The sequence below is a fragment of the Oncorhynchus mykiss genome, chromosome 1, assembly GCF_057628025.1.
Source record: "Oncorhynchus mykiss isolate SJ-2025 chromosome 1, ASM5762802v1, whole genome shotgun sequence".
Lineage (NCBI taxonomy): Eukaryota > Metazoa > Chordata > Actinopteri > Salmoniformes > Salmonidae > Oncorhynchus > Oncorhynchus mykiss.
Window position 1 is genome coordinate 44776213 of NC_143022.1, and position 26004 is coordinate 44802216.

Below are 26004 nucleotides of genomic sequence, written 5' to 3' on the forward strand. Positions count from 1 at the left end.
TTTTGTTTAGGAAGTGTATGTGTCTGTTCTGGGGTCCACAGTCATTCCTGCCTCCTGCAGGATAAGCAATTGCTCTGTGTGTCAGAGGTGCTTACGCTCAAAGGAAACTCAACTCAGACAGCGTGGCCCCTGGAAAAAGTGGTTATTAGGTGTGTGTGTGTGGGTGTGTGTGTGTGTGTGTGTGTGTGTGTGTGTGTGAGAGAGAGTGTGAGTGGGCACACCCGTGTGCATTTCTGTGAATGTCTATGTGCATGCGTTTCCATGACTGCTGTATATGGTGTGTGTGTGTGTTTGTGTGTGTCACAGGTGGGATGAATGCCCTAATTACTGTGCATGCTTTGGCCCAGGTTCCTAATTGAGTGTTTAAAATCAGTGATTCATTGAAATATGTGATTGGCCGTCTGTGTTTTCTTGCTCCTTTATAACCATTTTAAAAACAAAAATTTGTTTGAGGTGCAGCCGCCCTTAAGGGTTTGTGTCTGTTCAGCCAGCAGTCATTTGCTGACATGCTTACGTTAGTCGACATAGTGATGACGGGTGTGTGCGCAGTGGTGTAGGCTGATTGGTGGTGCTCATGCTTCCTATCACTCAGAAGTTATGTAGCAAGCTAAGGTGACACCACTGCCATGGACGTTTCCCAGTTGTTTAATATTTTCGAAATCATAGTATCAGAACACCTTTAAAGCCTCAATGGATAACCACAGCAGTCAACTAGCTAGCTGTTCAGCTTTCTAGCACATTTACTCATTTGTTTGTGAAAAACAAGCTATTTAGCTACCACATGTTCTTGTCAATACTGTTAACAGAGAAGCTAGCAAGCAACAAGTTATGACAAAAGTCTAAAAACCACTTGAGGGCAAATAAATCAGATTTGACCATTTAGACATGTCACATGGCCAGGAATCAGATTTGAAGAGGGTTTGAAATGTGCCTTAAAATATCTGATTCCATGTTCAGACAACAGGAAAAATAAGGTTTGAATCGGATATGCAACAAAAAAATAAGATTTCAGTCACATTAAACTGACAATGTGAACACTGCTTAAGGTCCCCCAGTCAAGTCTTAATTTTAAGCACTGATTCAACTGCAAAGACCAGGGAGCTTTTAGAAAGCTTCATCAAGGGCAGTGATTGGTAGATTGGTATCAATAATAAATCAGACATTGAATATCTCTTTAAGCATTATTAATAATTATGTTATGGGTGATGTATTAAACCACCCAAACACATGATTTAGTCCTTTTGAACTGCGCTACAGGACAGGAAGGAAACTGCTCAGGCATGTCACCATTGGTGATTTTAAAACATCTACAGAGTTCAAAGGCTAAGATGGGAGAAAACTGAGGATGGCTCAACAACATTCTAGCAGTAGTGTAAAAAATACTTTAACGTACTATTTATATTTTTGACAATTCTTACTTTACTACATTCCTAAATAAAATATTGGACTTTTTATTCTATGCATTTTCCCTGACAACTAACAGTACTCATTACATTTTGAATGCTTAGCTGGACAGTATATACATTTGAGATGAGTAATGTAGGGTATGTAAAGATTATATTAAGTGACATTGTTTAAAGTGGCTAGTGATACATGTATTACATAAAGATGGCAAGATACAGTAGATGGTATAGAGTACAGTATATACATATGAGATGAGTAATGTAGAGTATGTAAACATTATATTAAGTGGCATTGTTTAAAGTGGCTAGTGATACATTTTTACATCCATTTTTAAATGGCTGTTAAGTTGCCTATGGTACAGTAGAACCTGTGTTGCCTATGGTACAGTAGAAGTGTTTTTCAGATCTCCCTATGCTCTAGGGTGTGTGTAGTCAGATCTATGGTACTGAATTAAGTTTAGTCACAGCCCTCTCGGCCAGGGTGTGACATTTGACTTTGTAGGCAAGGTTTGGGTATTGAATGGAAAACATGGAATGGATACATACACTTGGGCTCCCGAGTGTCGCAGCAGTCTAAGGCACTGCATCTCAGTGTCAGAGGTGTCACTACAGTCCCTGGTTCAAATCCAGGCTTTATCACATCCAGCCATGATTGGGAGTCCCATAGGGCGGAGCACAATGGGCCCAGTGTTGTTTGGGTTTGGCTGGGGTAGGCCGTCATTGTAAATACGATTTTTTTCTTAACTAACTTGCCTAGTTAAATAAAAATTTAATTAACATATGCCTGGTAGATGTGCCCAGATTTCACCTATACAGAGCTGATTATTTCCTTGAACTCATTTAATGATGTCACAACTTTTGAAATCATGTTCTTTCGATCCGGAATCCTTTTTCATCAAGTGCAAGTCCTTCTATCCACCACAGGAATTTGCCTCCGTCATCCTGGCGAGTGTTTACATCCCGCACAGCGCATGCGAACACACAGCACGATGGCTACTTGCTGACCAGATCACAGAGGGGGAAGGGAAATACCCGGATTCAGCTCTTACCATCCTGGGCGATTTTAATCATACCTTTTTGAGAGACGAGCTGCCCAGATACAAACAGCTGGTGAAATGCCACACTTGAGAGCAGAATACCTTGGATAGTGTATACAGCACAATCAATGGAGCATAACATGCTGCCCCCCACCCACCCCTGGGGATCTCTGACCATGTGATGCTCCAACTCATCCCCACAAAGAGGCTGAAAACCGCCATGCCTGTTAAGAAAACAGTGAGGAAATGGACTAGTTAGGCCATAGGGGAGTTAAAGTACTGCCTGTACTCAACTGATTGGGACATACTCTATTTATAAACCCTGGTTCACTGCTGAACTCAGAGCTCTGCGCTCAGCTAAAGAGGTGAAACATAGGAGCAACAACAAAGAGGACTATAGAACTATCACAAAGGGCCCTCAGCCATCAAGATTCTCCTCAGCCATCTTGCCCCTCAACTGGCAACACCCTCAGCCATCAGGTCGCCACCTCCCCTGCTGCCACCCTGCCCCAATCCCATCTACTTCTTATTTACCCTCCCCTTTCCACCTCCCCTTCCCACGTCATCACAGAACATGAGGTGAACAAGCTCTTCAATAGGAAAAACTGAAGGACTCAAATAGCGCACCTCTAACTTTGTACAGTACGAATGCAATTAGTAATGAAATTAGTTGTGCAATTTAATTTGTGTGTTTCTTGTTTGAAGTGCTATAATGTAATAATCAGGTTCTCTTCTTTATAAGTGTGTTATTATATTTGTCTATTTGTGGGATATAGGATTTGTGCAATTTAGTTTTATTTGTGTTTTTTGTTAGCAATAGGGTAATAGTGTAATAATTTGATTATCTTTTTATTTGTATTTATATACTACAATTTGTTTCTATTTGTCTTTGTTACTTCTTTTTGATATTCATGAGTCTTATTTTTGTATATATATTTAGATTTATATAGTTTTAAATGTTATGATTATGTATTTGTGCCCAGGGGGCCATAGAAGCTAAAACCACCACTGCTCTCCCCCTTCCTCTAATCACTTTACAGCGTTGGGAGGAGCAAACATGGTCAAACAACTCAAGTTTGCTGATGACACCACCATGGTCTGTTTCATCTCCGACGGCGATGGGTCCAAGTACTGAGGTGAGGCTGACCGACTGGTGGCCTGGTGCAGTCGCAACAACCTGGAACTCAACATAGTCAAAACCGTGGAGATGGTGGTGGAATTCAGAAAACAGTCCCACAACATCTCTCCCCCTCTAGATTGATTTCTCAGCCATCAGCACGGCCAATCCATTCAAATTCCTCGGGACCATAAATCTCTTACGACCTCAGGTGGGAGGACAACATGACAGCGGTGACCAAGAAGGCTCAACAGAAGATACTATCTGCACCAGCTGAGGAAACTCAAACTCTCTCCGACAATTCTTGTTCGGTTCAACACGTCAATACCCACCTCTTTTATCACCGTCTGGTTTGGGTCTGCGTCTGCCCACAACAAGGGCAAACTGCAGCTCATCATCTGGTCTGCGGAGAAGGTCATCGGCTGTCACCTGCCCTCCATCAAGGACCTGTATCCCTCCAGGACAAGGAAGAGTGCAGGTAAGATCATTGCCGACCCTGTCCACCCCGGACATTTCCGCTCTGGCAGATGGTTCAGGTCAATTATGAACCATAACCACCCGCCAGCTGAACAGTTTCTTTCCCCATGCTGCGACCCTCATAAACAGGCCATCGAGCTCCTAGGGTTTAAGTGACTTTGCATTGGACCCATTACGGCACGTTGTCATCAATGACCTCAAACACTAATCTGCACAATACTGTATATGCTCTGTATATATTTACCACGGCAGAATCCCTCCCTCTGCTTATATAGATACATTCCCTCTGTAGATTGTATATGCCTACTGTAATCAGCCTATACTTCAGAGTTTTATGGTTACTGTTCCGATATTGTATATTCTGTATGTGGACTTCTGTATGTTCGGCGTCGTAACTGACTTCTGTGGGTAAATGCTCACCTTCGATGGCCACTGGGATGCTGGAGAAGTGTGCTCTTCACGGATGAATCCGGGTTTCAACTGTACCGGGCACATGGCAGACAGCGTGTATGACGTCGTGTGGGCGAGCGGTTTGCTGATGTCAACGTTACGAACAGCCTATGGTGGCAGTGGGGTTATGGTATGGGCAGGCATTAGTACGAACACAATTGCATTTAATAGATGATCATTTGAATGCACAGAGATACCGTGACGAGATCCTGAGGACCATTGTTGTGCCATTCATCCGCCGCCATCATCTCATGTTTCAGCATGATAATGCACGGCCCAATGTCACAAAGATCTGTACTAAAATAATGGACATGGGTTCTGCTGTCACCAAGAGGTACACCAGACGAATAGACTTAATTTACAAGTAAAGGTAGGCCTAAATGGATTTTCCTTTGTAAGCCTACTGTCAAATCATTCCAATAGACAATATCCCTTTGAATGCATTTGATTTATCAAGCTCGAATTTCATTTTGATTGGACTTTTTTGACCTTTTGAACTGCAGTTTTTAGTCATTTAGATTGTTGGTATGGCCTTTTTTTAAACTTGATTTATTGTGTGTGTAATATTTCACGTATTATTATTTGTGTGTTTGCGAGCGTTGGAAGAATGCGAGTTATTCAGATGAAATGTGTCCACATATAGTTTTTTTTAGTGCTACTTATCAGCGTATCTGGATGCTACATTGGTCTATGGCTGAGCTGAGTTGAGCAGTGTATCGTTTTGTTGGATGAAATATGCCATCATCGGAGGCTTTGCATCTTGGCTACATTGATATTTACATTTGGTGATCTGTTGTTGTTGTCAATTTCAGTTAATAGCCTATCGCTGTTGTATGGTGAACTCGGGCTTCATCAAGATTTATTTGAGTAAATCTGGCTTTGATAATAGCCTGTGCTTACCCAGCCACTAACCTCACCACAGGTCACTGCCACCTGCACCGAAACCTGTATTTGTTTGATTTAATTGTTTGTATTGTTTGATGTATCCTCTCTCAATTTTGTGTTGAGCTAACTCTGTGGTTCATGGAAACCGAGACTGGGAGAAAATGATCGAAAGTTGTGAACTATGACCTGTCTACGACCCTCCTTCTATGTTCTTCCACTGTCTTGCCTGTGGCAACTGTTACTCAGAGCTACCTATGCTCTTGGTTTAAACCTAAGGTGGTGTAGTCGGAGCTATGGTACTGAATTGAGTTTAGTTACAACCGCTCTCTTGCAGGGTGTGAAGTGTGTGTGTGTGTCTTAGGAAGGGGCTTCTCATGCTAGCTCCATGTCTCTGCTTCTCTTGGGCACTAGGCCATGTAGCCTATGGTTACTGTTACTTTAGCTCAACAAGCAGATGCGGCCCGGGCTTGGGGAGGGTTTGAATCCCTTCAGCTCTGTGTCCATTTTCAGAGCTGAAACTTGCTATCGCTCTTCCAGGCATACAGGTTCCCACAAAATCTATCAAATAGACAAACTGAACAGTTAGTTTACTGTTTCCCCCAGTGGATAGATAGAAAGCAGCAAACAGACGGACGTTCCATGTCTCTGTGGGCATGACAGGTGTTTGTGTGTGTGTGTGTGTGGGTTCAAAGTCAAATAACACATTCAAGGAGTCAATTAAAAACACAAGTAGTCTGATCTGGCTCCACAGCGGTGACATGTCCCCTCAGAGTGTACTGCTTACTACACAAACACATAATGAGCTAGGCACATCAAAATGTTACTTTTTAATTGCACAAGGTCAAATTTACAGAACTGACAGGAAATATGACATTGTTTGTAACTTGTGTTCTTTAAGCCTCATTAGGAGTGCTGCAATGTCACACCTTTATGAGTGAAATCATACACTTTTTCAACAGAACAAAAGCACTGACATTCAAGTGTTGTGGGACACACTCATTGCAAGTGAAACACCCAATGTGAATTCCTCATGGACTTACTCATGTAATAATTTGAGTGTGGTGCTTTGGGTCAGTGAAATATGCAGTGACTTCAGTCTTTCCATCCTCAGCAGTGGCATGGTGACACAGCAGCATACATTTTGGGCTGGGCTGTAATAATCTACATAGTGCTGTGGATAGTCTGGCCATTCTTTTGGACCGTGCCATTTATCTCAGCAGTGACTCCACAAACATACGGACCTAATTCTGGGAACTTAGGAGGCTACTAATAATTAGCCTTTTCAATTAATGCTCCCAAAGAAACCAGACTAGTTTACGTCAACAGGAGATGAAACCCACATTATTTTAAGAGTATGCAATGATATGTGCTTCTAGGGCAACTACAACATCCGTTGCTGTGAAAGCCAACATCACGTTGACACATTTTAATGGCGAAGCACACACACTTTATCATTAACTCTAATCAGAGATATTGGACGGATGCCAGTCCATGCCTGCAGGCAACAACTGTAGCTAAAAACAGACCTGTAATTAAAAATGTCCATGTATCCACAACACACAATGAGATCTCCAGACAACTACTTTGATCTGTCAAGCTCAGCTCTCCTCCAGTGGGACTGAATGACAGCTCAATCCAGTTTTAGCTAGCTACAGTCTACACTGAAGAACACTGTGCTCACTTTAACAACAACAAATGACCACAGGGATAAACCAGAGTCCCAAAACTCAGAGGAGGATGGGGAGGATCATCCTACTCAGTGAATTTCATAAAAAGTGTATAACATTAATGTTATCCTTTTTAAATAACACTATACTGAATATATTCACATCACCAAATAACTGATTAAAACACACTGTTTTGAAATGGTCTGCAGTAGCATCAACAGTGCCCTCTATGGTATCGCCATGGTGTACCCGGAGGACAGCTGTGTTCCGTCCTCCTCTGGGTACATTCTTCAATACAAAACCCAGGAGGTTCATGGTTCTCACCCCCTTCCATAGACTTACACAGTAATTGTGATGACTTCCGGAGGATGTCCTCCAACCTATCAGAGCTCTTGCAGTATGAACTAACATCTTGTCCATCCAATCAAAGGATCACAGAATGAATCTAGTACTGAAAGCATAAACAACAGCTAGCTAGCACTGCAGTGCATAAAGTGTAGACAGTTTTGTACAAATTATTTTCTTCCAAAATTAAGGTTCTGCAGAGAGAGAGCTAGCTATTTTTCATTGTATTTTTTTTTCTTACCTTTCACTTACTTTTCTTTTTTTTCTTACCTTTCACTATTAGCCTACTCAACAACCTAATTCAAATAGTGAGAAATGCTATTTATGTTAGCTAGCAGGCTAAGGCTATTTAACACGGCATCTGTTCCAAGTGAAGGTAAGTGTTCGGTTTTATTAATTTACTGCAATCGGGGCCCGCTGGTGTAATTGCTAAACTGCACTGCGTAATTGTACTCATGGATTGGATTCTAGGTTTACTAATGGGTTAGTTCTAGTTTGTTGACCATAGCGTTAATATGATATTAATATGATGTAAGCTGTGTAACAGTTTGGATCCCTACAAATCAGCCGGGCTAGACAATCTGGAGCCTATCTTTCTAAAATGATCTGCCGAAATTGTTGCAACCCCTATTACTAGCCTGTTCAACCTCTCTTTCGTATCATCTAAGATTCTCAAAGATTGGAAAGCTGCCGCGGTCATCCCCCTCTTTAAAGGGGGTGACACTCTAGACCCAAACTGCTACAGACCTATATCGATCCTACCCTGTCTTTCTAAGGTTTTCGAAAGCCAAGTTAACAAACAGATTACCGACCATTTTGAATCCCACCGTACCTTCTCCGCTATGCAATCTGGTTTCAGAGCTGGTCATGGGTGCACCTCAGCCACGCTCAAGGTCCTGAACAATATCATAACCGCCATCGATAAGAGACATTACTGTGCAGCCGTATTCATCGACCTGGCTAAGGCTTTCGACTCTGTCAATCACCACATTCTTATTGGCAGACTCGACAACCTTGGTTTCTCAAATGATTGCCTCGCCTGGTTTACCAACTACTTCTCTGATAGAGTTCAGTGTGTAAAGCTGGAGTGCCTGTCGTCCGGACATCTGGTAGTCTCTATGGGGGTGCCACATGGTTCCATCCTCGGGCCGACTCTCTTCTTTGTATACATCAATGATGTTTCTCTTGCTGCTGGTGATTCTCTGGTACACCTCTACGCAGACGACACCATTCTGTATACTTCTGGCCCCTCTTTGGACACTAACCTCCAGACGAGCTTCAATGCCATACAACTCTCCTTCCGTGGCATCCAACTGCTCTTAAACGCAGGGGAAACTAAATGCAAGCTATTCAACCGATCACTGCCCGCACCTGCTCGCCCGTCCAGCATCACTACTCTGGACGGCTCTGACTTAGAATATGTGGACAACTACAAATACCTAGGTGGTTGGTTAGACTGTAAACTCTCCTTCCAGACTCAGCATCTCCAATCCAAAATTCAATCTAGAATTGGCTTCCTATATCGCAATAAAGCATCATTCACTCATGCTGCCAAACATACCCTCGTAAAACTGACCATCCTACTGATCCTCGACTTCGGCGATGTCATCTATAAAATGGCCTCCAACACTCTACTCAACAAACTGGATGCAGTCTATCACAGTGCCATCTGTTTTGTCACCAAAGCCCCATATACTACCCACCATTGCGACCTATACGCTCTCGTTGGTTGGCCCTCGCTTCATACTCATCGCCAAAACCACTGGCTACAGGTTATCTACAAGTCTCTGCTAGGTAAAGCCCCGCCTTATCTTAGCTCACTAGTCACCATAGTCATGGTGACCATAGTCACCATAGCAGCACCCACTCGTAGCACGCGCTCCAGCAGGTATATCTCACTGGTCACCCCCAAAGCCAATTCCTCCTTTGGTCGTCTTTCCTTCCAGTTCTCTGCTGACTGGAACGAACTGCAAAAATCTCTGAAGCTGGAGACTCATATCTCCCTCACTAGCTTTAAGCACCAGCTGTCAGAGCAGCTCACAGATCACTGGATCTGAACATAGCCCATCTGTAAACAGCCCATCTCTCTACCTACCTCATCCCTATACAGTATTTATTTATTTATCTTGCTCCTTTGCACCCCAGTATCTCTACTTGCACATTAATCTTCTGCACATCTACCATTCCAGTGTTTAATTGCTATATTGTAATTACTTCGCCACCATGGCCTATTTATTGCTTTAACTCCCTTATCTTACCTCATTTGCACTCACTGTATATAGACTTTTTGTTTTATTTTGTTCTATTGTATTATTGACTATGTTTTGTTTATTCCATGTGTCACTCTGTGTTGTTGTATGTGTCGAATTGCTATGCTTTATCTTGACCAGGTCGCAGTTGCAAATGAGAACTTGTTCTCAACTAGCCTACCTGGTTAAATAAAGGTGAACTAAAAATAAATAAATAAATGATTGCCACACCGGCAGTCATGAGTCTTGACCGCAGTCAAATTCTACGTGACCATTAAGCCACGGTAATATCCTTTTATGCACTCTGGACATGCGTTGGTAGTACCCAACTAGCTAATGACCAAAATTAAACTAATTCTAGTTATCACCTTTGAGTGTGGACTGTATTATTATGCATACTAGATGGACTGCTTATCTTATGCTCCAAACCTTCTAGTCTGGGAGAGAACGTATAGGCCTAGGCGATGCTGTTGGTTCATTAATTGTGTAAGGCGGCTTACAGAGTTAGCCTACATTGATAGGGAATTTATATTTGATTTTGAATAGCCGAGTAATAGGGAATTAAATATATATATATTCATAATTAATAGGCTGACACATTACATTTAGCGACAGAATATCTCACAACCGTGCATTTCCATCTCCTCTTTTTCCTTTCATTCCTTTCTCAAGCATGCAGAGATGAGGGTTGTGAATTAAATATGTTTTGTTGTGAAAACATGTTACTGTCGATGTTCCTGAACAGATTTCACTTGGTTTCCAAAATTAAGCACTAGGTAGCTGCATGGTTTGAGAGCCCATTGCATACAGAGTTTGTGCCGAATATCACCTGTCGCACAGCGAGAGTCTGCATGCTCCTCAAACGGTGGTTGATGCATGAAGTGAAATAAGTGTTGTTATGAGCCCAGACATTTCTATATGCAATCCCGAGGGAAAGCAGAGTTTTGATGGTTGCCACTAAAAAGAAGAGGATCCCAGCAGCTACAATAGTTCTCAGCTGCTCTGCTATAGACCAGAGTAGCCTCCCGGCATGATTTAAACTGCAGACGGATTACATTTACTTTTCCCCTGCCCCTGTTCCTACCCATTCTATATTGAAACAAATTTGACATATTAGTAAAGACAAGACTCAATTGAGAATAGTCTGATGGGTGAAAATATGATCACTTGATGAGAGAACAGAGTGTGCAGCCTGATGCAAGGAACAGAGCGCTAGCTTTTTTTTGCGAAATTATCTAATAGTCAATAGCCTATAGTCTCATCACGCATTCTTGATTTTCTAAGTCATTCTAAGGTTTGTATCATTCACAACTAAATTTGTCAAATAACTCAATCTAGTGTTTCAACTCATCACTTTTACACTCAACATAGCCACTTCATATGCACATTTGCGCCGGGATGGGAATAATATATTTTCTTTATTTTATAAAAAAAACAAGTTTTATCCCATCGTTGCAACTACTGTGCAGACTCGGGAGAGGCGAAGGTCGAGAGCCCTGCGTCCTCCTAAACACGACCCTGCCAAGCCGCACTGCTTCTTGACACACTACTCGCTTAAGCCAGTTGCACCAATGTGTCGGAGGAAACAATGTACAACTGGTGACCGAAGTCAGCGAGCATGCGCCCGGCCAGCTAAAAGGAGTTGCTAGAGCGCAATGACATTCCAACCGGCCAAACCCAATTGTGTGCTGCCTCATCAGTCTCCCGGTCACAGCCAGCTGTGACACCGCCTGGGATTGAACCCAGGTCTGTGGTGATGCCTCAAGCACTGCGATGCGGTGCCTTAAACTGCTGCACCACTTGGGAGGCCCTCCTTTCTATTTAATTAATTAATTAAACTTAAATTATATTATTGTTAATAAATTCATATCATATAAATGAATTGCACTGGACATATTCTTATTGAACTAGCCTAGAGCCTATGGATGGCGCATAGCCAGATAACCTACAGTAGGAAATCAATTTTCTTCATATCATAATATTTCTTTAGACCTGCATAAAATAATTAATGTTTTTTTATTATGATGTTGTATATTAAATGCATTTATTAGCCTTTTTAAATACAGATGTTTGCATCAGCGGCTTGTATGAGTGGTGGCCTGGAGATGCAAAACATGTTTATATGAATTAACTGTCAATTACCGTGAGACCGGTAGTCGTTTGCATGACAATAACCAGCTGACAAAATGTTATAACCGCCACAGTGGTTAGCGATTATGGTATGAAGGTTTGGCTTGGAGAGGTTTTTGCCCCACATACAGCTGTTGTGTTGTGCACAGAAGTCCACAAGCAAAGGGAAAAGGTGAGAGGAGAGCACGTAGATGCGAGAATGAATTATTGGCTACAATGAGCAAAGTGATGATGCTGTATGTGGCTGCTACGAAAGTGAACTACGTGTGCGGGTGACACATTCCACCATTTTTGTTGCAAAACGTTTCTTAAATGGAAGCAAACAGAACGAAACTGGGAGGGACCTACCTGAACTCATTTTAGATGCAATACGAAACGTTTAGCAACTGTTTGACTAATGATTACACCCCAGTTGTCACCTTGACAACTCAAATTTGTCTCTCGGCCTGTGCACCTGTGTTATAAACTTTAAATTGTAGGCTAGGTTGTAGCAACCTCATGATAGGTATAGGGAAAATGTGAGTATCATGTAGTAGCCTAAACCTGTCAATTGTGGAGTTAGGTGAATAGAATATAAATGACAGTCATCCAATGTGCAGTAATAGAAATAAGGCCATGCTCATAAAAAAAATCAGTCTTGAACGGCACAAACCGCTTCCTTTTGGGAAGGGTAGCTCTCATTATACTATCGAACTACAAAAATCACTTATCTCCCTCACTAGCTTTAAGCACCAGTTGTCAGAGCAGCTCACAGATTACTGCACCTGTACATAGCCCACCTATAATTTAGCCCAAACAACTACCTCTTTCCCTACTGTATTTGTTTTATTTATTTATTTATTTTGCTCCTTTGCACCCCATAATTTTTATTTCTACTTTGCACATTCTTCCACTGCAAATCTACCATTCCAGTGTTTTACTTTTACTTTACTTTATATTGTATTTACTTTGACACCATGGCCTTTTTTTTTGCCTTTACCTCCCTTATCTCACCTCATTTGCTCACATCGTATATAGACTTGTTTCTACTGTATTATTGACTGTATGTTTGTTTTACTCCATGTGTAACTCTGTGTCGTTGTATGTGTCGAACTGCTTTGCTTTATCTTGGCCAGGTCGCAGTTGTAAATGAGAACTTGTTCTCAACTTGCCTACCTGGTTAAATAAAGGCGAAATAAATAAAAATATATCAAATTGTAGACTTGTCCATGCAAGATGAATGAGCCGTGCAAGAAAAGCTATAGAAAAAAACAATAACTATCTGTCCAACTATATTCCACTGACAAACAACAACAATGACCAGTAATGAGCACCATCTGAAGAACCAAACTCTCATGACTCCTGCTCTCTCTCCTTTTTAATATGGAACACCGCTGCAGCTGTCAAACAGTGCAGGGCTCGCTCCCCAGTGATTGACATGGCTGAGTGAGGACACATGGAGAACTGACTCTCACAGAGAGTACTCATGAATAACAACACTGTTGAGGCCCTTTACGTTTAACCCTTTGACCCACCACATAATGTCCTAGTTAGCAAACTTGCCCCTCTGTGTAATACACAAGTTAGACCAGTATCGGTTTATCAGGAAGTACCCCAGAGGGCTTGAAGGCCGGTGCTAGCAGGTATTCCAAGGAGGAGCGAAGTTTGCAGGCTTTCTGTACTGTATGTACTGTAGGTCTTCTCATCTGGAGTTATGGTTATAGTGCTAGAAATGTGAAGATTATAACTGGAGATCATATGTCACCACAAAATACATAACCAGATGACTTTATTACAAGAATGTTCTAAGACAAAATATAAAAATACGTATTTCCCTCCCCCCCACTGAGCAACAGATGAAGTGAAGCCTAACCACAATGACGTGACAGCATAGCGTAGCTAGCGTAGCATATCATCGGTGAAGAGCTGCTATTTCAAACCTGACAAACACACAAAAGGCTTATCACTTTATGAAGGTCCAATCTTTCATTGGGATTGATACTGACCACCACTTTCTGTCCATTGTAAATGGATGGTTCCTGATTGATGTGTAAAATAACAAGTGGAGCGCAAACCTATGGCAAGAGTGAGTGAGAGAGACATGAGTGACGTAACTGTTGGTTCCAAGCCAACCGTTGCTTGGTACCAGATGGCAACGCCTACTGTATCTGTTGGTCAGCAGTGTGTGCTTGTATCTCTGCGCGAGTGTGTATGTGTACTTGATGCAGGACGGGGGATGGCACCCTTAATCACAATATAAGCTCTCTTTTTGTAAAGGCAGATCAGCAAGTGTATTTATTAGCCTTGAAAAATACAATGGAATAAGTTGGAAAGAAGAGCTTATGTGTGAGACTGGTTTGATAATGATTTGATATATAGGCAGGAAACAACAAATATAGGCAGGAAACAACAAAATATATGATCAGTTGTTCACAAATAAAATAATTTAAAAAATTAACTGCAGTCTATGTGCTTCCAGACAGCTCCCATGCACCCTGGGATGCCAAGTTAAAAAAACGGTTCGAACCAAACTAGTCTAATGTCTCTAATTTTCTCATATTTTCAGTCTTTGTATGCGGCAGTCACACACCACTCTGTGCTATTGATCTTGAGTCATTTAAACAAACAAGCCATACACCTCAACCTAGAGTTTAGCAGTCATATCTTTGTATCAAGAATGTCAAGGTCGAGGTTAGGCATATGTAGGTAAGGTACTGATCACAGATTTGGCACATCATTGTGCACCTGTTGTTAAACCATGACATATTATTGAGGCAAAAATTACAACCAGTAGCCTACAATTAGCTAAATAAAAACTAAATTGATTGAACATGACATTTATTTAAAAATTAATGAAATACATATGCCTATGTAGACTATATCCTATAGGCCTACTGTAGTATGTACAGTTGAAGTCGGAAGTTTACATACACCTTAGCCAAGTACATTTAAACTCAGTTATTTAATCCTAGTAAAAATTCCCTGTTTTAGGTCAGTTAGGATCACCACTTTATTTTAAGAATGTGAAATGTCAGAATAATAGTAGCGAGAATGATTTATTTCAGCTTGTGTGGGTCATAAGTGGGTCATAAGTTTACATACACTCAATTAGTATTTCGTAGCATTGCTTTAAATTGTTTAACTTGGGTCAAACGTTTCAGGTAGCCTTCCACAAGCTTCCCACAATAAGTTGGATGAATTTTGGCCCATTACTCCTGACAGAGCTGGTGTAACTGAGTCAGGTTTGTAGGCCTCCTTCCTCACACACGCTTTTTCAGTTCTGCCCACAAAGTTTCTATAGGATTGAGGTCAGGGCTTTGTGTTGGCCACTCCAATGCCTTGAGTTTATTGTCCTTAAGTCATTTTGCCACAACTTTGGAAGTATGCTTGGAGTCATTGTCCATTTGGAAGACCCATTTGCGACCAAGCTTTAACTGATGTCTTGAGATGTTGCTTCAATATATCCACAGAATTTTCCTCCCTCATGATGCCTTCTATATTGTGAAGTTCACCAGTCCCTCCTGCAGCAAAGCACCCCCACAACATGATGCTGCCACTCCCGTGCTTCACAGTTGGGATGGTGTTCTTCGGCTTGCAAGCCTCCCCCTTCTTCCTCCAAACATAACGATGGTCATTATGGCCAAACTGTTCTATTTTTGTTTCATCAGACCACAGGACATTTCTCCAAAAAGTATGATCTTTGTCCCCATGGCAGTTTTGGAGCAGTGGCTTCTTCCTTGCTGAGCGGCCTTTCAGGTTATGTCGATATAGGGCTTGTTTTACTGTGGATATAGATAATTTTGTACCTGTTTCCTCCAGCATCTTCACAAGGTCCTTTGCTGTTCTTCTGGGACTGATTTGCACTTATCGCACCAATGTACGTTCATCTCTAGGAGACAGAACGCGTCTCCTTCCTGAACGGTATGACAGCTGCGTGGTCCCATGGTGCTTATACTTGCGTACTATTGTTTGTCCAGATGAACATGGTACCTTCAGGAGTTTGGAAATTGCTCCCTAGAATGAACCAGACTTGTGGAGGTCTACAATTTTTTCTCTGAGGTTTTGGCTGATTTATTTTGATTTTCCCATGATGCCAAGCAAAAAGGCACTGAATTTGAAGGTAGGCCTTGAAATACATCCAGAGGTACAACTCCAATTGACTCAAATTATGTCAATTAGCCTGTCAATTATATGTCAATCAGAAGCTTCTAAAGCCATGACATCACTTTCCGGATTTTTCCAAGCTGTTTAAAGGCACAGTCAATTTACTGTATGCAAACCGCTGACCCACTGGAATTGTGATACAGTGAATTATAAGTGAAATAATCTGTCTGTAAACAGTTGTTGGAAAAATTACTTGTGTCATGTACAAAGTAGATGTCCTAACTGACTTGCCAAAACTGTAGTTTTGTACACAAGAAATTTGTGGAGTGGTTGAAAAACGAGTTTTAATGTCTCCAAACTAAGTGTATGTAAAATCAAATCAAATCAAATGTGTCTGTCACATACACATGATTAGCAGGTGTTAATGCAAGTGTAGCGAAATGCTTGTGCTTCTAGTTCCGACCATGCAATAATATCTAACAAGTAATATAACCTAACAATTTCACAACAACTACCTTATACACACAAGTGTAAAGGAATGAATATGAATATGTACATAAAAATATATAAATGAGTGATGGCCGAACGGCATTGGCAAGATGCAGTAGATGGTATAGAGTACAGTATATACATATATAAATATATTATTATATATATATATGAGTAATGTAGGGTATGAAAACATATAAAGCGGCATTGTTTAAAGTGGCTAGTGATACATTACATCAAGATGGCATGATGCAATAGATGGTATAGAGTACAGTATATACATATGAGATGAGTAATGTAGGGTATGAGAACATTATATAAAGTGGCATTGTTTAAAGTGGCTAGTGATACATTACATCAAGATGGCATGATGCAATAGATGGTATAGAGTACAGTATATACATATGAGATGAGTAATGTAGGGTATGAGAACATTATATAAAGTGGCATTGTTTAAAGTGGCTAGTGATACATTTAATTACATCAAGATGGCAAGATGCAGTAGATGGTATAGCAGTATGAGATGAGTAAGGTAGGGTAAGTAAACATTATATAAAGTGGCTAGTGATAAATTGATTACATGAATTTCCATTATTAAGGTGGCTGGAGTTGAGTCAGTATGTTGACAGCAACCACTCAATGTTAGTGATGGCTGTTTAACAGTCTGATGGCCTTGAGATAGAAGCTATTTTTCAGTCTCTCGGTCCCCGCTTTGATGCACCTGTACTGACCTCGCCTTCTGGGTGATGGCGGGGTGAACAGGAAGTGGCTCAGGTGGTTGTTATCCTTGATGATTTTTTTGGCCTTCCTGTGACATCGGGTGGTGTAGGTGTCCTGGAGGGCAGGTAGTTTGCACCCGGTGATGCGTTGTGCAGACCTCACTACACTCTGGAGAGCCTTCCGGTTATGGTGTGGAGCAGCTGCCGTACCAGGCGGTGATACAGCCCGACAGGATGATCTCGATTGTGCATCTGTAAAAGTTTGTGAGTGTTGTTGGTGACAAGCCAAATTTCTTCAGCCTCCTGAGTTGAAGAGGCGCTGCTGCGCCTTCTTCACCACACTGTCTGTGTGGGTGGACCATTTCAGTTTGTCCGTGATGTGTATGCCGAGGAACTTGAAACTCTCCACCCTCTCCACTACTGTCCCGTCAATGTAGATAGGGGGCCGCTCCCTCTGCTGTTTCCTGAAGTCCACGATCATCTCCTTTGTTTTGTTGACATTGAGTGTGAGGTTATTTTCCTGACACCACACTCCGAGGGCCCTCACCTCCTCCCTGTAGGCCGTCTCATCGTTGTTGGTAATCAAGCCTACCACTGTAGTGTCGTCTGCAAACTTGATGATTGAGTTGGAGGCGTGCATGGCCACGCAGTCGTGGGTGAACAGGGAGTACAGGAGAGGGCTAAGAACGCATCCTTGTGGGGACCCAGTGTTGAGGATCAGTGGGATGGAGATGTTGTTACCTACCCTCACCACCTGGGGGCGGCCCGTCAGGAAGTCCAGGACCCAGTTGCACAGGGCAGGGTCGAGACCCAGGGTCTCGAGCTTAATGACGAGTTTGGAGGGTACTATGGTGTTAAATGCTGAGCTGTAATCGATGAACAGCATTCTTACATAGGTATTCCTCTTGTCCAGATGGGTTAGGGCAGTGTGCAGTGTGATGGCGATTGCGTCGTCTGTGGACCTATTGGGGCGGTATTCAAATTGGAATGGGTCTAGGGTGTCAGGTAGGGTGGAGGTGATATGATCCTTGACAAGTCTCTCAAAGCACTTCATGATGGCGGAAGTGAGTGCTACAGGGTGGTAGTCATTTAGCTCAGTTACCATAGCTTTCTTGGGAACAGGAACAATGGTGGCCCTCCTGAAGCATGTGGGAACCGCAGACACCAGCCAGCTGGTCTGCGCGTACTCTGAGGACGCAGCCGGGGATGCCTGCAGCCAAGCGAGGGTTAACACGTTTAAATGTTTTACTCACATTGGCTACAGTGAAGGACAGCCCGCAGGTTTTGGTGACGGGCCGTGTCAGTGGCACTGTCTTGTCCTCAAAGCGAGCAAAACAGTTGTTTAGTCTGTCTTGGAGCAAAGCATCGTGATCCGCGACGGGGCTGGTTTTTCTTTTGTAGTCCGTGATTGACTGATTGACTGATACCTCTAGTGTCTGAGCCGTTGAATTGCGACTCCACTTTGTCTCTGTACTGACACTTAGCTTGTTTGATTGCCTTGCAGAGGGAATAGCTACACTGTTTGTATTCGGTCATGTTTCTGGTCACCTTGCCCTGATTAAAAGCAGTGGTTTGCGCGTTCAGTTTTGTGCGAATGCTGCCATCAATCCACGGTTTCTGGTTGGGGAATGTTTAAATAGACGCTGTGGGTACAACATCACCGATGCAATTGTTAATAAACTCGCACACCGAATCAGCGTATTCGTCAATGTTGTTGTTCGCCGTAATGCGGAACATATCCCAGTCCACATGATCAAAGCAATCTTGAAGCGTGGAATCCGATTGGTCGGACCAGCGTTGAACAGACCTGAGCGCGGGAGCTTCCTGTTTAAGTTTCTGTCTTTAGGCTGGGAGCAACAAAATGGAGTCGTGGTCAGCTTTTCCGAAGGGAGGGCGGGGGAGTGCCATATATGCGTCACGGAAGTTAGAATAACAGTGGTCTAGGGTTTTGCCAGTCCTGGTAGCACAATCGATATGCTGATAGAATTTGGGGAGCCTTGTTTTCAAATTAGCCTTGTTAAAATCACTGGCTACAATAAAAGCAGCCTCAGGATATGTGGTTTCCAGTTTACATAGTCCAATGAAGTTCTTTCAGGGCCGTCAATGTGTCTGCTTGTGGGGGGGAATATACACGATTGTGATTATGATCGAAGAGAATTCTCTTGGTAGATAATGCATTTGATTGTGAGGAATTCTAAGTCAGGTGAACAAAAGGACTTAAGTTCCTGTCTGTTATGATCACACCACGTCTCGTTAATCATAAGGCATACACCCCCGCCCTTCTTCTTACCAGAGAGATGCTTGTTTCTGTCGGCGCGATGCATGAAGAAACCAGGTGGCTGTTCCGACTCAGATAGCGTGTCTTGAGTGAGCCATGTTACCGTGAAACAAAGAACGTTACAGTCTCGGATGTCTCTCTGGAATGCTACCATGCTTGGATTTCGTCTACCTTGATGTCAAGAGACTGGACATTGGCAAGTAGTATGCTCGAGAGCAGTGCACAATGCGGCCCGTCTACGGAGCCTAACCAGAAGACAGCTCCGTCTGCCGCCTCTTCTACAGCGTCGTTGTTTTGGGTCGCCGGCTGGGATCTGATCCATTGTCCTGGGTGGTAGGCTAAACAGAGGATCCGCTTCGGGAAAGTCGTATTCCTGGTCGTAATGATGGTGAGTTGACGTTGCTCTTATATCCAATAGTTCCTCCCGACTGTATGTAATGAAACCTAAGATTACCTGGGGTACCAATGTAATAAACACGCAAAAAAACAAAATACTGCATAGTTTCCTAGGAACTCGAAGCGAGGCGGCCATCTCTGTCGGCGCCGGAAGTAACTTCCGACTTCAACTGTATCTTTTAATGCAGTCGTCTCGGTTATCATTTGCTTGTTTGTAACAATTCAAAAGACATTGGCAATTTTGTTCTGAAGTTATCAATAAATATCTTGATTCTATATTTAGCGGCTATCTTCTGGGAAGGGCAAAAAAAACATCTAAGGCACACACAGCTGTTCTAGAGTGTTCTGAGGCAGTCCAAATCAAATTAAATACATTTTTATTTGTCACATACACATGGTTAGCAGATGTTAATGTGAGTGTAGCGAAATGCTTGTGCTTCTAGTTCCGACCATGCAGTAATATCTAACAATCTCACAACTACTATCTTATTCACACAAGTGTAAAGGAAACTTTGGTAACGATGGTTTTGGGAAGCTGCTCTGACATTTAATGATGCTCCTACAAAGGTTCTAACGATGAACATAGCCTTAAAATGCTTTTGGGAAACCGGGCTCAGATAGCTATGTAGCAAGTAAACAGTAATAGTGTCACGATTCTTCAAAGTCGAACCCAGAAGCAGACCAGGACAAGGAGAGTAGAAAAAAGGTGAGTATTTATTTACAAGTGAATGGGTAGATATATCCAGGTGGTGTAGCGGGTAGCGGTGATGAGTTGATGGGAGTAAATAGGTGGATCCAATGGGGAAGCGGAATCTTCTGACGACCAGGCAGGAATGAGGTAAATGATCCGGGTGAGTAACTGAAGACAGAACAAACAGAGGTAAGTTCAAGGCAAGCAATACGTAACAAACAACAAAACAACTTCTATCCAACTTGAGGCTGATACTCTGGCACAACATACTGTTCATGGCTAACGATCCGGCAGGGAATGGATGTCAGGTCCGGGCTTATGAAGAGGAGAGATGATCAGGACCAGGTGTGCAGATAGCTGATGGGATACAGGTGCGGGTAATCAGAAACCCCAACTGGCTACATTGCCTGGCAACCAGACAGGGTGCGTTCCAGGACGCCGGAAAAACTCTCCAGGACAGAACATAGGTAAAAAACAGACTCAGGAAACGGGATTCGTGACAAATAGTCTTTACACAGGAATCGTATTTCTCTTTCTTTGCCAGAGGTAGCCTACTCAAGGCTTTACCAATCACTAAGAGTGCTATCTGTATTATTAAGGCCAGGTTTCAATCCATTTCAATTGAATTTCCCGATTGAGACAACATCTGCTGCGGTTTCCCGTGAATGCAAACTCCTTGAACATGGTAACATTGCCTTTAAAAGCTGTATTTCCAACAACCCCTGACCGGATTGAATCCCGGCCTTACACTGGCTGCTATAAATGGCTAGGCAATGCTTGACACCGGAACTAGATAAGTGTTTGCTCTCAGTAAAACTAGCCATCTAGGACATGACAAAACAAAAGCTTGTATGAAAACTTAGCTAGCTACCAAATTAAACTGGATTCTCTGGCTACAATAGCCAGGACAACTATATACTGTAGACTATATGCACGTTTCTTTTGTGAAACTATTACTGTATGCGAAATGGCCCCTAGCCTCTCTCGGGACTGTTTTCCACTGAGGTATAATAAAACTGGATACTGCGTCCAAGATGTCTGCCTGTTGTTTTCAAGGTCATCTACTCACGTTCGCAATGGAGATTGATTCATGGACTGTCTACAGTGCCTTCGGAAAGTTTTCAGACCCTTGATGTTTTCGACAATTTGTTACGTTACAACCGTATTCTAAAATTGCTTAAATTATTTTTCCTCTTCATCAATCCACACACAACACCACATAATGACAAAGGGAAAACATGTTTTTCAATTTTTTTGCAAATGTATAAAAAATAAACAGAAAAAAAGTATTTACATGATATTTCAGACCCTTCGCTATGAGACTCAGGTGCATCATGTTTCCATTGATCCTCCTTGAGATGTTTCTACAACTTGATTGGAGTCCACCAGGGGTAAATTCAATTGATTGGACATGATTTGGAAAGGCACACACTTGTCTATATAAGGTCCCACTGTTGACAGTGCATGACAGAGCAAATACCAGGCCATGAGATTGAAGGAATTGTCCGTAGAGCTCCGAGACAGGATTGTGTTGAGGCACAGATCTGGGGAAGGGTACCAACAATGTCTGCAGCATTGAAGGTCCCCAAGAACCAAGGCCTCCATTCTTATATGTAAGAAGTTTGAAACCACCAAGACTCTTCCTAGAACTGGCCACCCGGCCAAACTGAGCAATTGGGTGAGAAGGGCCTTGGTCAGGAAGGTGACCAAATACCCAATGGTCACTCTGACAGACTTACAGTGTCCTCTGTGGAGGTGGGAGAAACTTCCAGAAGGACAACCATCTCTGCAGCACTCCAGCAATCAGGCCTTTATGGTAGAGTGGCCAGACAGAAGCCACTCCTCATTAAAAGGCACATGACAGCCCACTTGGAGTTTGCCAAAAGGCACCTAAAGACCATGAGAAACAAGATTATCTGGTCTGATGTAACAAAGAATGAACTCTTCGGCCTGAATGCCAAGTGTCACGTCTGGAGGAAACCTGGCACCATCCCAACGGTGAACCATGGTGGTGTCAGCATCATGCTGTGGGGATGTTTTTCAGCGGCGGGGACTGGGAGACTAGTCAGGATCGAGGGAAAGATGAATGGAGCAAAGTATGATGAAAACCTGTTCCAGTGCGCTCAGGACCTCAGACTGGGGTTCACCTTCCAACAGGACAACGTCCCTAAGCACACAGCCAAGACAACGCAGGAGTGGCTTTGGTACTAGTCTCTGAATGTCCTTGAGTAGCCGAACCAAAGACCAGACTTGAACCAGATCAAATATCTCTGGAGAGAACTGAAAATAGCTGTGCAGCGACGCTCCCCATCCAACCTGACAGAGCTTGAGAGGATTTGCGGAGAAGAATGGGAGAAACTCCCCAAATACAGGTGTGCCAGGCTTGTAGCATCATACCCAAGAAAACTCAAGGCTGTAATAGTAGGTCAATTCACAGTTCACTGAGCTGGAATGAACTCGCTCACAATCCTCTCTGTTTAAACAGAGTAGACTAAAGCCAGCCTGGGTCAAGCCAGCCAAACAGAGGAAGAACAGAGCAGAAAAAGAAACAGAGCGAGAGAGAGAGAGTGAGATGAGAGAGAGGGACAAGAGAGAGGTGAATGACTACATTTGAATCCTCTTTTCAATATCTGTTCAATAGAATGTATGCTTTACTATAGGACTGCACCTGTTTTGCTTACTCACAAGATAACAAGAATAATGTATTACACTATACAGAATCATCTCAAAATACAAATATTAATAAAATATATAAAAAATGGACACATCTATCTATAGATCTGCAAGGTGCAATCAGTGACTGTATGCCAATTGTTTTTTGGGGGGGGTTCCACAATCGTTGATGTCGTGCAGCATGTGGATATGCACAAAATGTCAGTGAGCATTACAGAAATATCCCCCTGCTGTACTCTCCTACATGGGTACTCCCACTCCCTCCTGTGAGAGTGCAATGTACTGGGACTACCACGCAAATGTGGAATATTTTGGAAATATCTCTAGGGACTAGGGGGAGGTGCTCTAAATTTCAGACTAAAAGTTTCACTGTTAAATGGGAGGGAACACTTCTCCAATCAGAACACCCTGCCGAGGTAACTGTGAGACAACAGCAGGAGTCAATAGACAGCTCTGAGCAGCGTCAGTAAAAAAAGAAGCTAATCATACCAACTCATTGTATTTCATCATTGTCATTCCTTGTTACTTTGCTTTTTTATCAGACGATACGATAGGATATTTTCAGTAGCAGTCGTTTGCTAATGAAAAGGCGGGTATATAGATCAGGCGAAAGCAGACAAGGTAATTGAAGCAATTTCAGCGCATCACTTTTAATGTAGCCTCTAATGGGGAGAATGGAGGACAGCTGACACAATGAGACTGTCTGTCCTCTGCTGAGAACTGTGCTCAGAGAAATAGAGAGTCAGATGGACAAGACACTGATGTAGCAGCAGATCTGAGAAGCAATAAGACTTAAGCCAACGGCGTGTCCACCATTTGAACACAATCTGTCCCCACCAATCTGTTCGATAGTCAAACATTTTTCAAGGACCTCCAGTGTGTGGGTGTGCATGCATAATTGCAGTATCTGGGTGTCAGGGTGTTTGTGCAGGCTTTAGTACACCATTTCTGTACTCAATGCATGGTGTGTGCAGGGGCCGTGAGTGGTTTTGGTGGCAGAGGTAGGTAATTGCCTGAAAAGAAACACAGCTTTTACTCAGTCAAATTGCACACCAAAAAACCCAGGAAAACTCAGTCTTGAGCAGCACCACAATATATACTTGCAAAGGAATGGAATAGCTGAATAAAAATGAAAGAAGTAGCTAAATAAAAAATTGACATGGGCAAGCTAAAATTGTCATCCCTTACTTGTCTGCACAATCATTTTGCCAAGCAGGGGAGGGGGGATTTAGGGATGCTGTCTCTTTTAATCTCAGTTGTGGGGAGGGAGAGGGAGCAGGAGAACCTCACTGACTAGACACCTATCCTCTCTCTGAGGGGTTTGAACTCATTTCAAAGGACAGGATCAGCTGAGAAGGTGAAAAACCAAACCCGCGAGCAGCATGCACTGATTTCACACGCGCACTGAGTTGGTGGTGCCTTCTGTTTCAAGTAGCAAGGCTTTGAGCATCCTGTCATATCTTCACATTCAAGCTGAGAGTAAAGTTGAACTTTCCATATGAGGCTGCCTAGCAATTCGACAAAGTGGAAATTAGATCAAGCAAAGCATGAGCCCTTCTATGTTTTGGAGCTGCCTGCGCTGAAATGGACTCTTCTACAGTAGTTATTGCGTTATTCATAGGTTTAAATAGGCAATGCTTGCAGTATAATCTCGTGGAAAATAAAATGGCACGAACATCTGTAAGGAGTGATCAAGAGTGAGACAACCCAAAGCTTTAAGGAAATAACATGTTGTCTGCTTTTCTCAAAGACATCACAGCAATAGGGACATGGGTCTCTATTTTTAGACACCAATGTTCCGACAATAAATGAACAACTTGCTCCTAGATGTGATCTGATAGTGTGCGTTGCACCTGATCTAGAGTAGCCTACATCGCTGGAGAACATGGAACGCCGTTTACCTTATTCATTTTCCTCAAGGGTTGCAAAGTGATGAGAGGTTTCCGGAAAATCTCCTAGAAAGCGACATGGGAGACATATAACTTTTGCACAATGGAATCCAGAACACTTTTATCTGCTAATAGAGGTGGCTACTCCTGTGAGACTTTGTCGTTTTTTTGTCTTTGAAATATAATTTCACAGCAATTGTGTCTGTAAATTACAAGTTGAGGAAAAGTGTGGACAAAAATAACTCCGACTAAATCCTTTCAAAAATAATAATTTCATCCTATCGAGACCAAATCTCCTGGGCTTTTATGGGAATTAAACACTCCTCCCGCTGTATGCTGCTCAGGGGGAAAATGGCGGAGTCTGAGAGCACTGAGGTAGGTGTGCAATCTTCGATTAATTCATAGGCAAAGCTACACAACAACGTGAGTGATGAATAGTCTACTGCGCTGTTACTGTCAGGCTAATTTCTCATTTCAAGCATGGAAAGCACATCGCGCACAAGTGCATGCTGGTACCTCTGCAATATATGTGTTGGTACGCTTTGGGTCCACGTTATGTGTTGGTACTCTTTGGGTCCACTTTTGTGCAACATAGACTATGCCCTGTAAAATGTCTATACCAATTGGCACGCTCCACTCATACAACATTTTTATCCTAAGCATACAGTGACTTCAAACTGTTCATTGACCATTAGTTGAGTTCCGTAAACGTAATTGATTCGTGTGACACTCTGTTTAATAGGAGCTACCCTAATGATAGCCTACTCGTGTCTGCCACTAATTATTTTGGCGTGTTGGTAATCCAGAGAAAGGTTGCACTCGGTCAGTCATAGGTCAATATTCAGAGAAACGTGATTTAAGGCGCAAGCCCGCGTTTATAGCTCGTGCGCTGTCCTTGGTCCTGTAGCAACCTCAAACTGGAATGGCTATTTTGGCTTGCTCCTTGAGTGGACCATCCGGCGAAACGCATAGCCGCGGTTTGTAGGGGTGCTGAGGGTGCTGCAGCACCCCCTGATAAATCACAAT

The 26004-nt window shown here is 42.7% G+C and overlaps 1 protein-coding gene and 1 long non-coding RNA gene across 3 annotated transcripts in view; one reads left to right on the forward strand and one right to left on the reverse strand.

Moving 5' to 3' along the window:
* The window catches only part of LOC149985512 (uncharacterized), a 114365-nt gene that overhangs the window by 62009 nt on the left and 26352 nt on the right, over nucleotides 1-26004 (reverse strand). The window lies entirely within an intron of this gene.
* The window catches only part of prmt8a (protein arginine methyltransferase 8a), a 39091-nt gene continuing 37434 nt past the window's right edge, over nucleotides 24348-26004 (forward strand). For both annotated transcript variants that reach the window (XM_021601811.3, XM_090231826.1), the window contains exon 1: nucleotides 24348-25353. In XM_021601811.3, coding sequence (XP_021457486.1) covers nucleotides 25285-25353 — 69 coding nt within the window. In that variant the 5' untranslated portion in view covers nucleotides 24348-25284. The remainder of the gene's footprint in view (nucleotides 25354-26004) is intronic.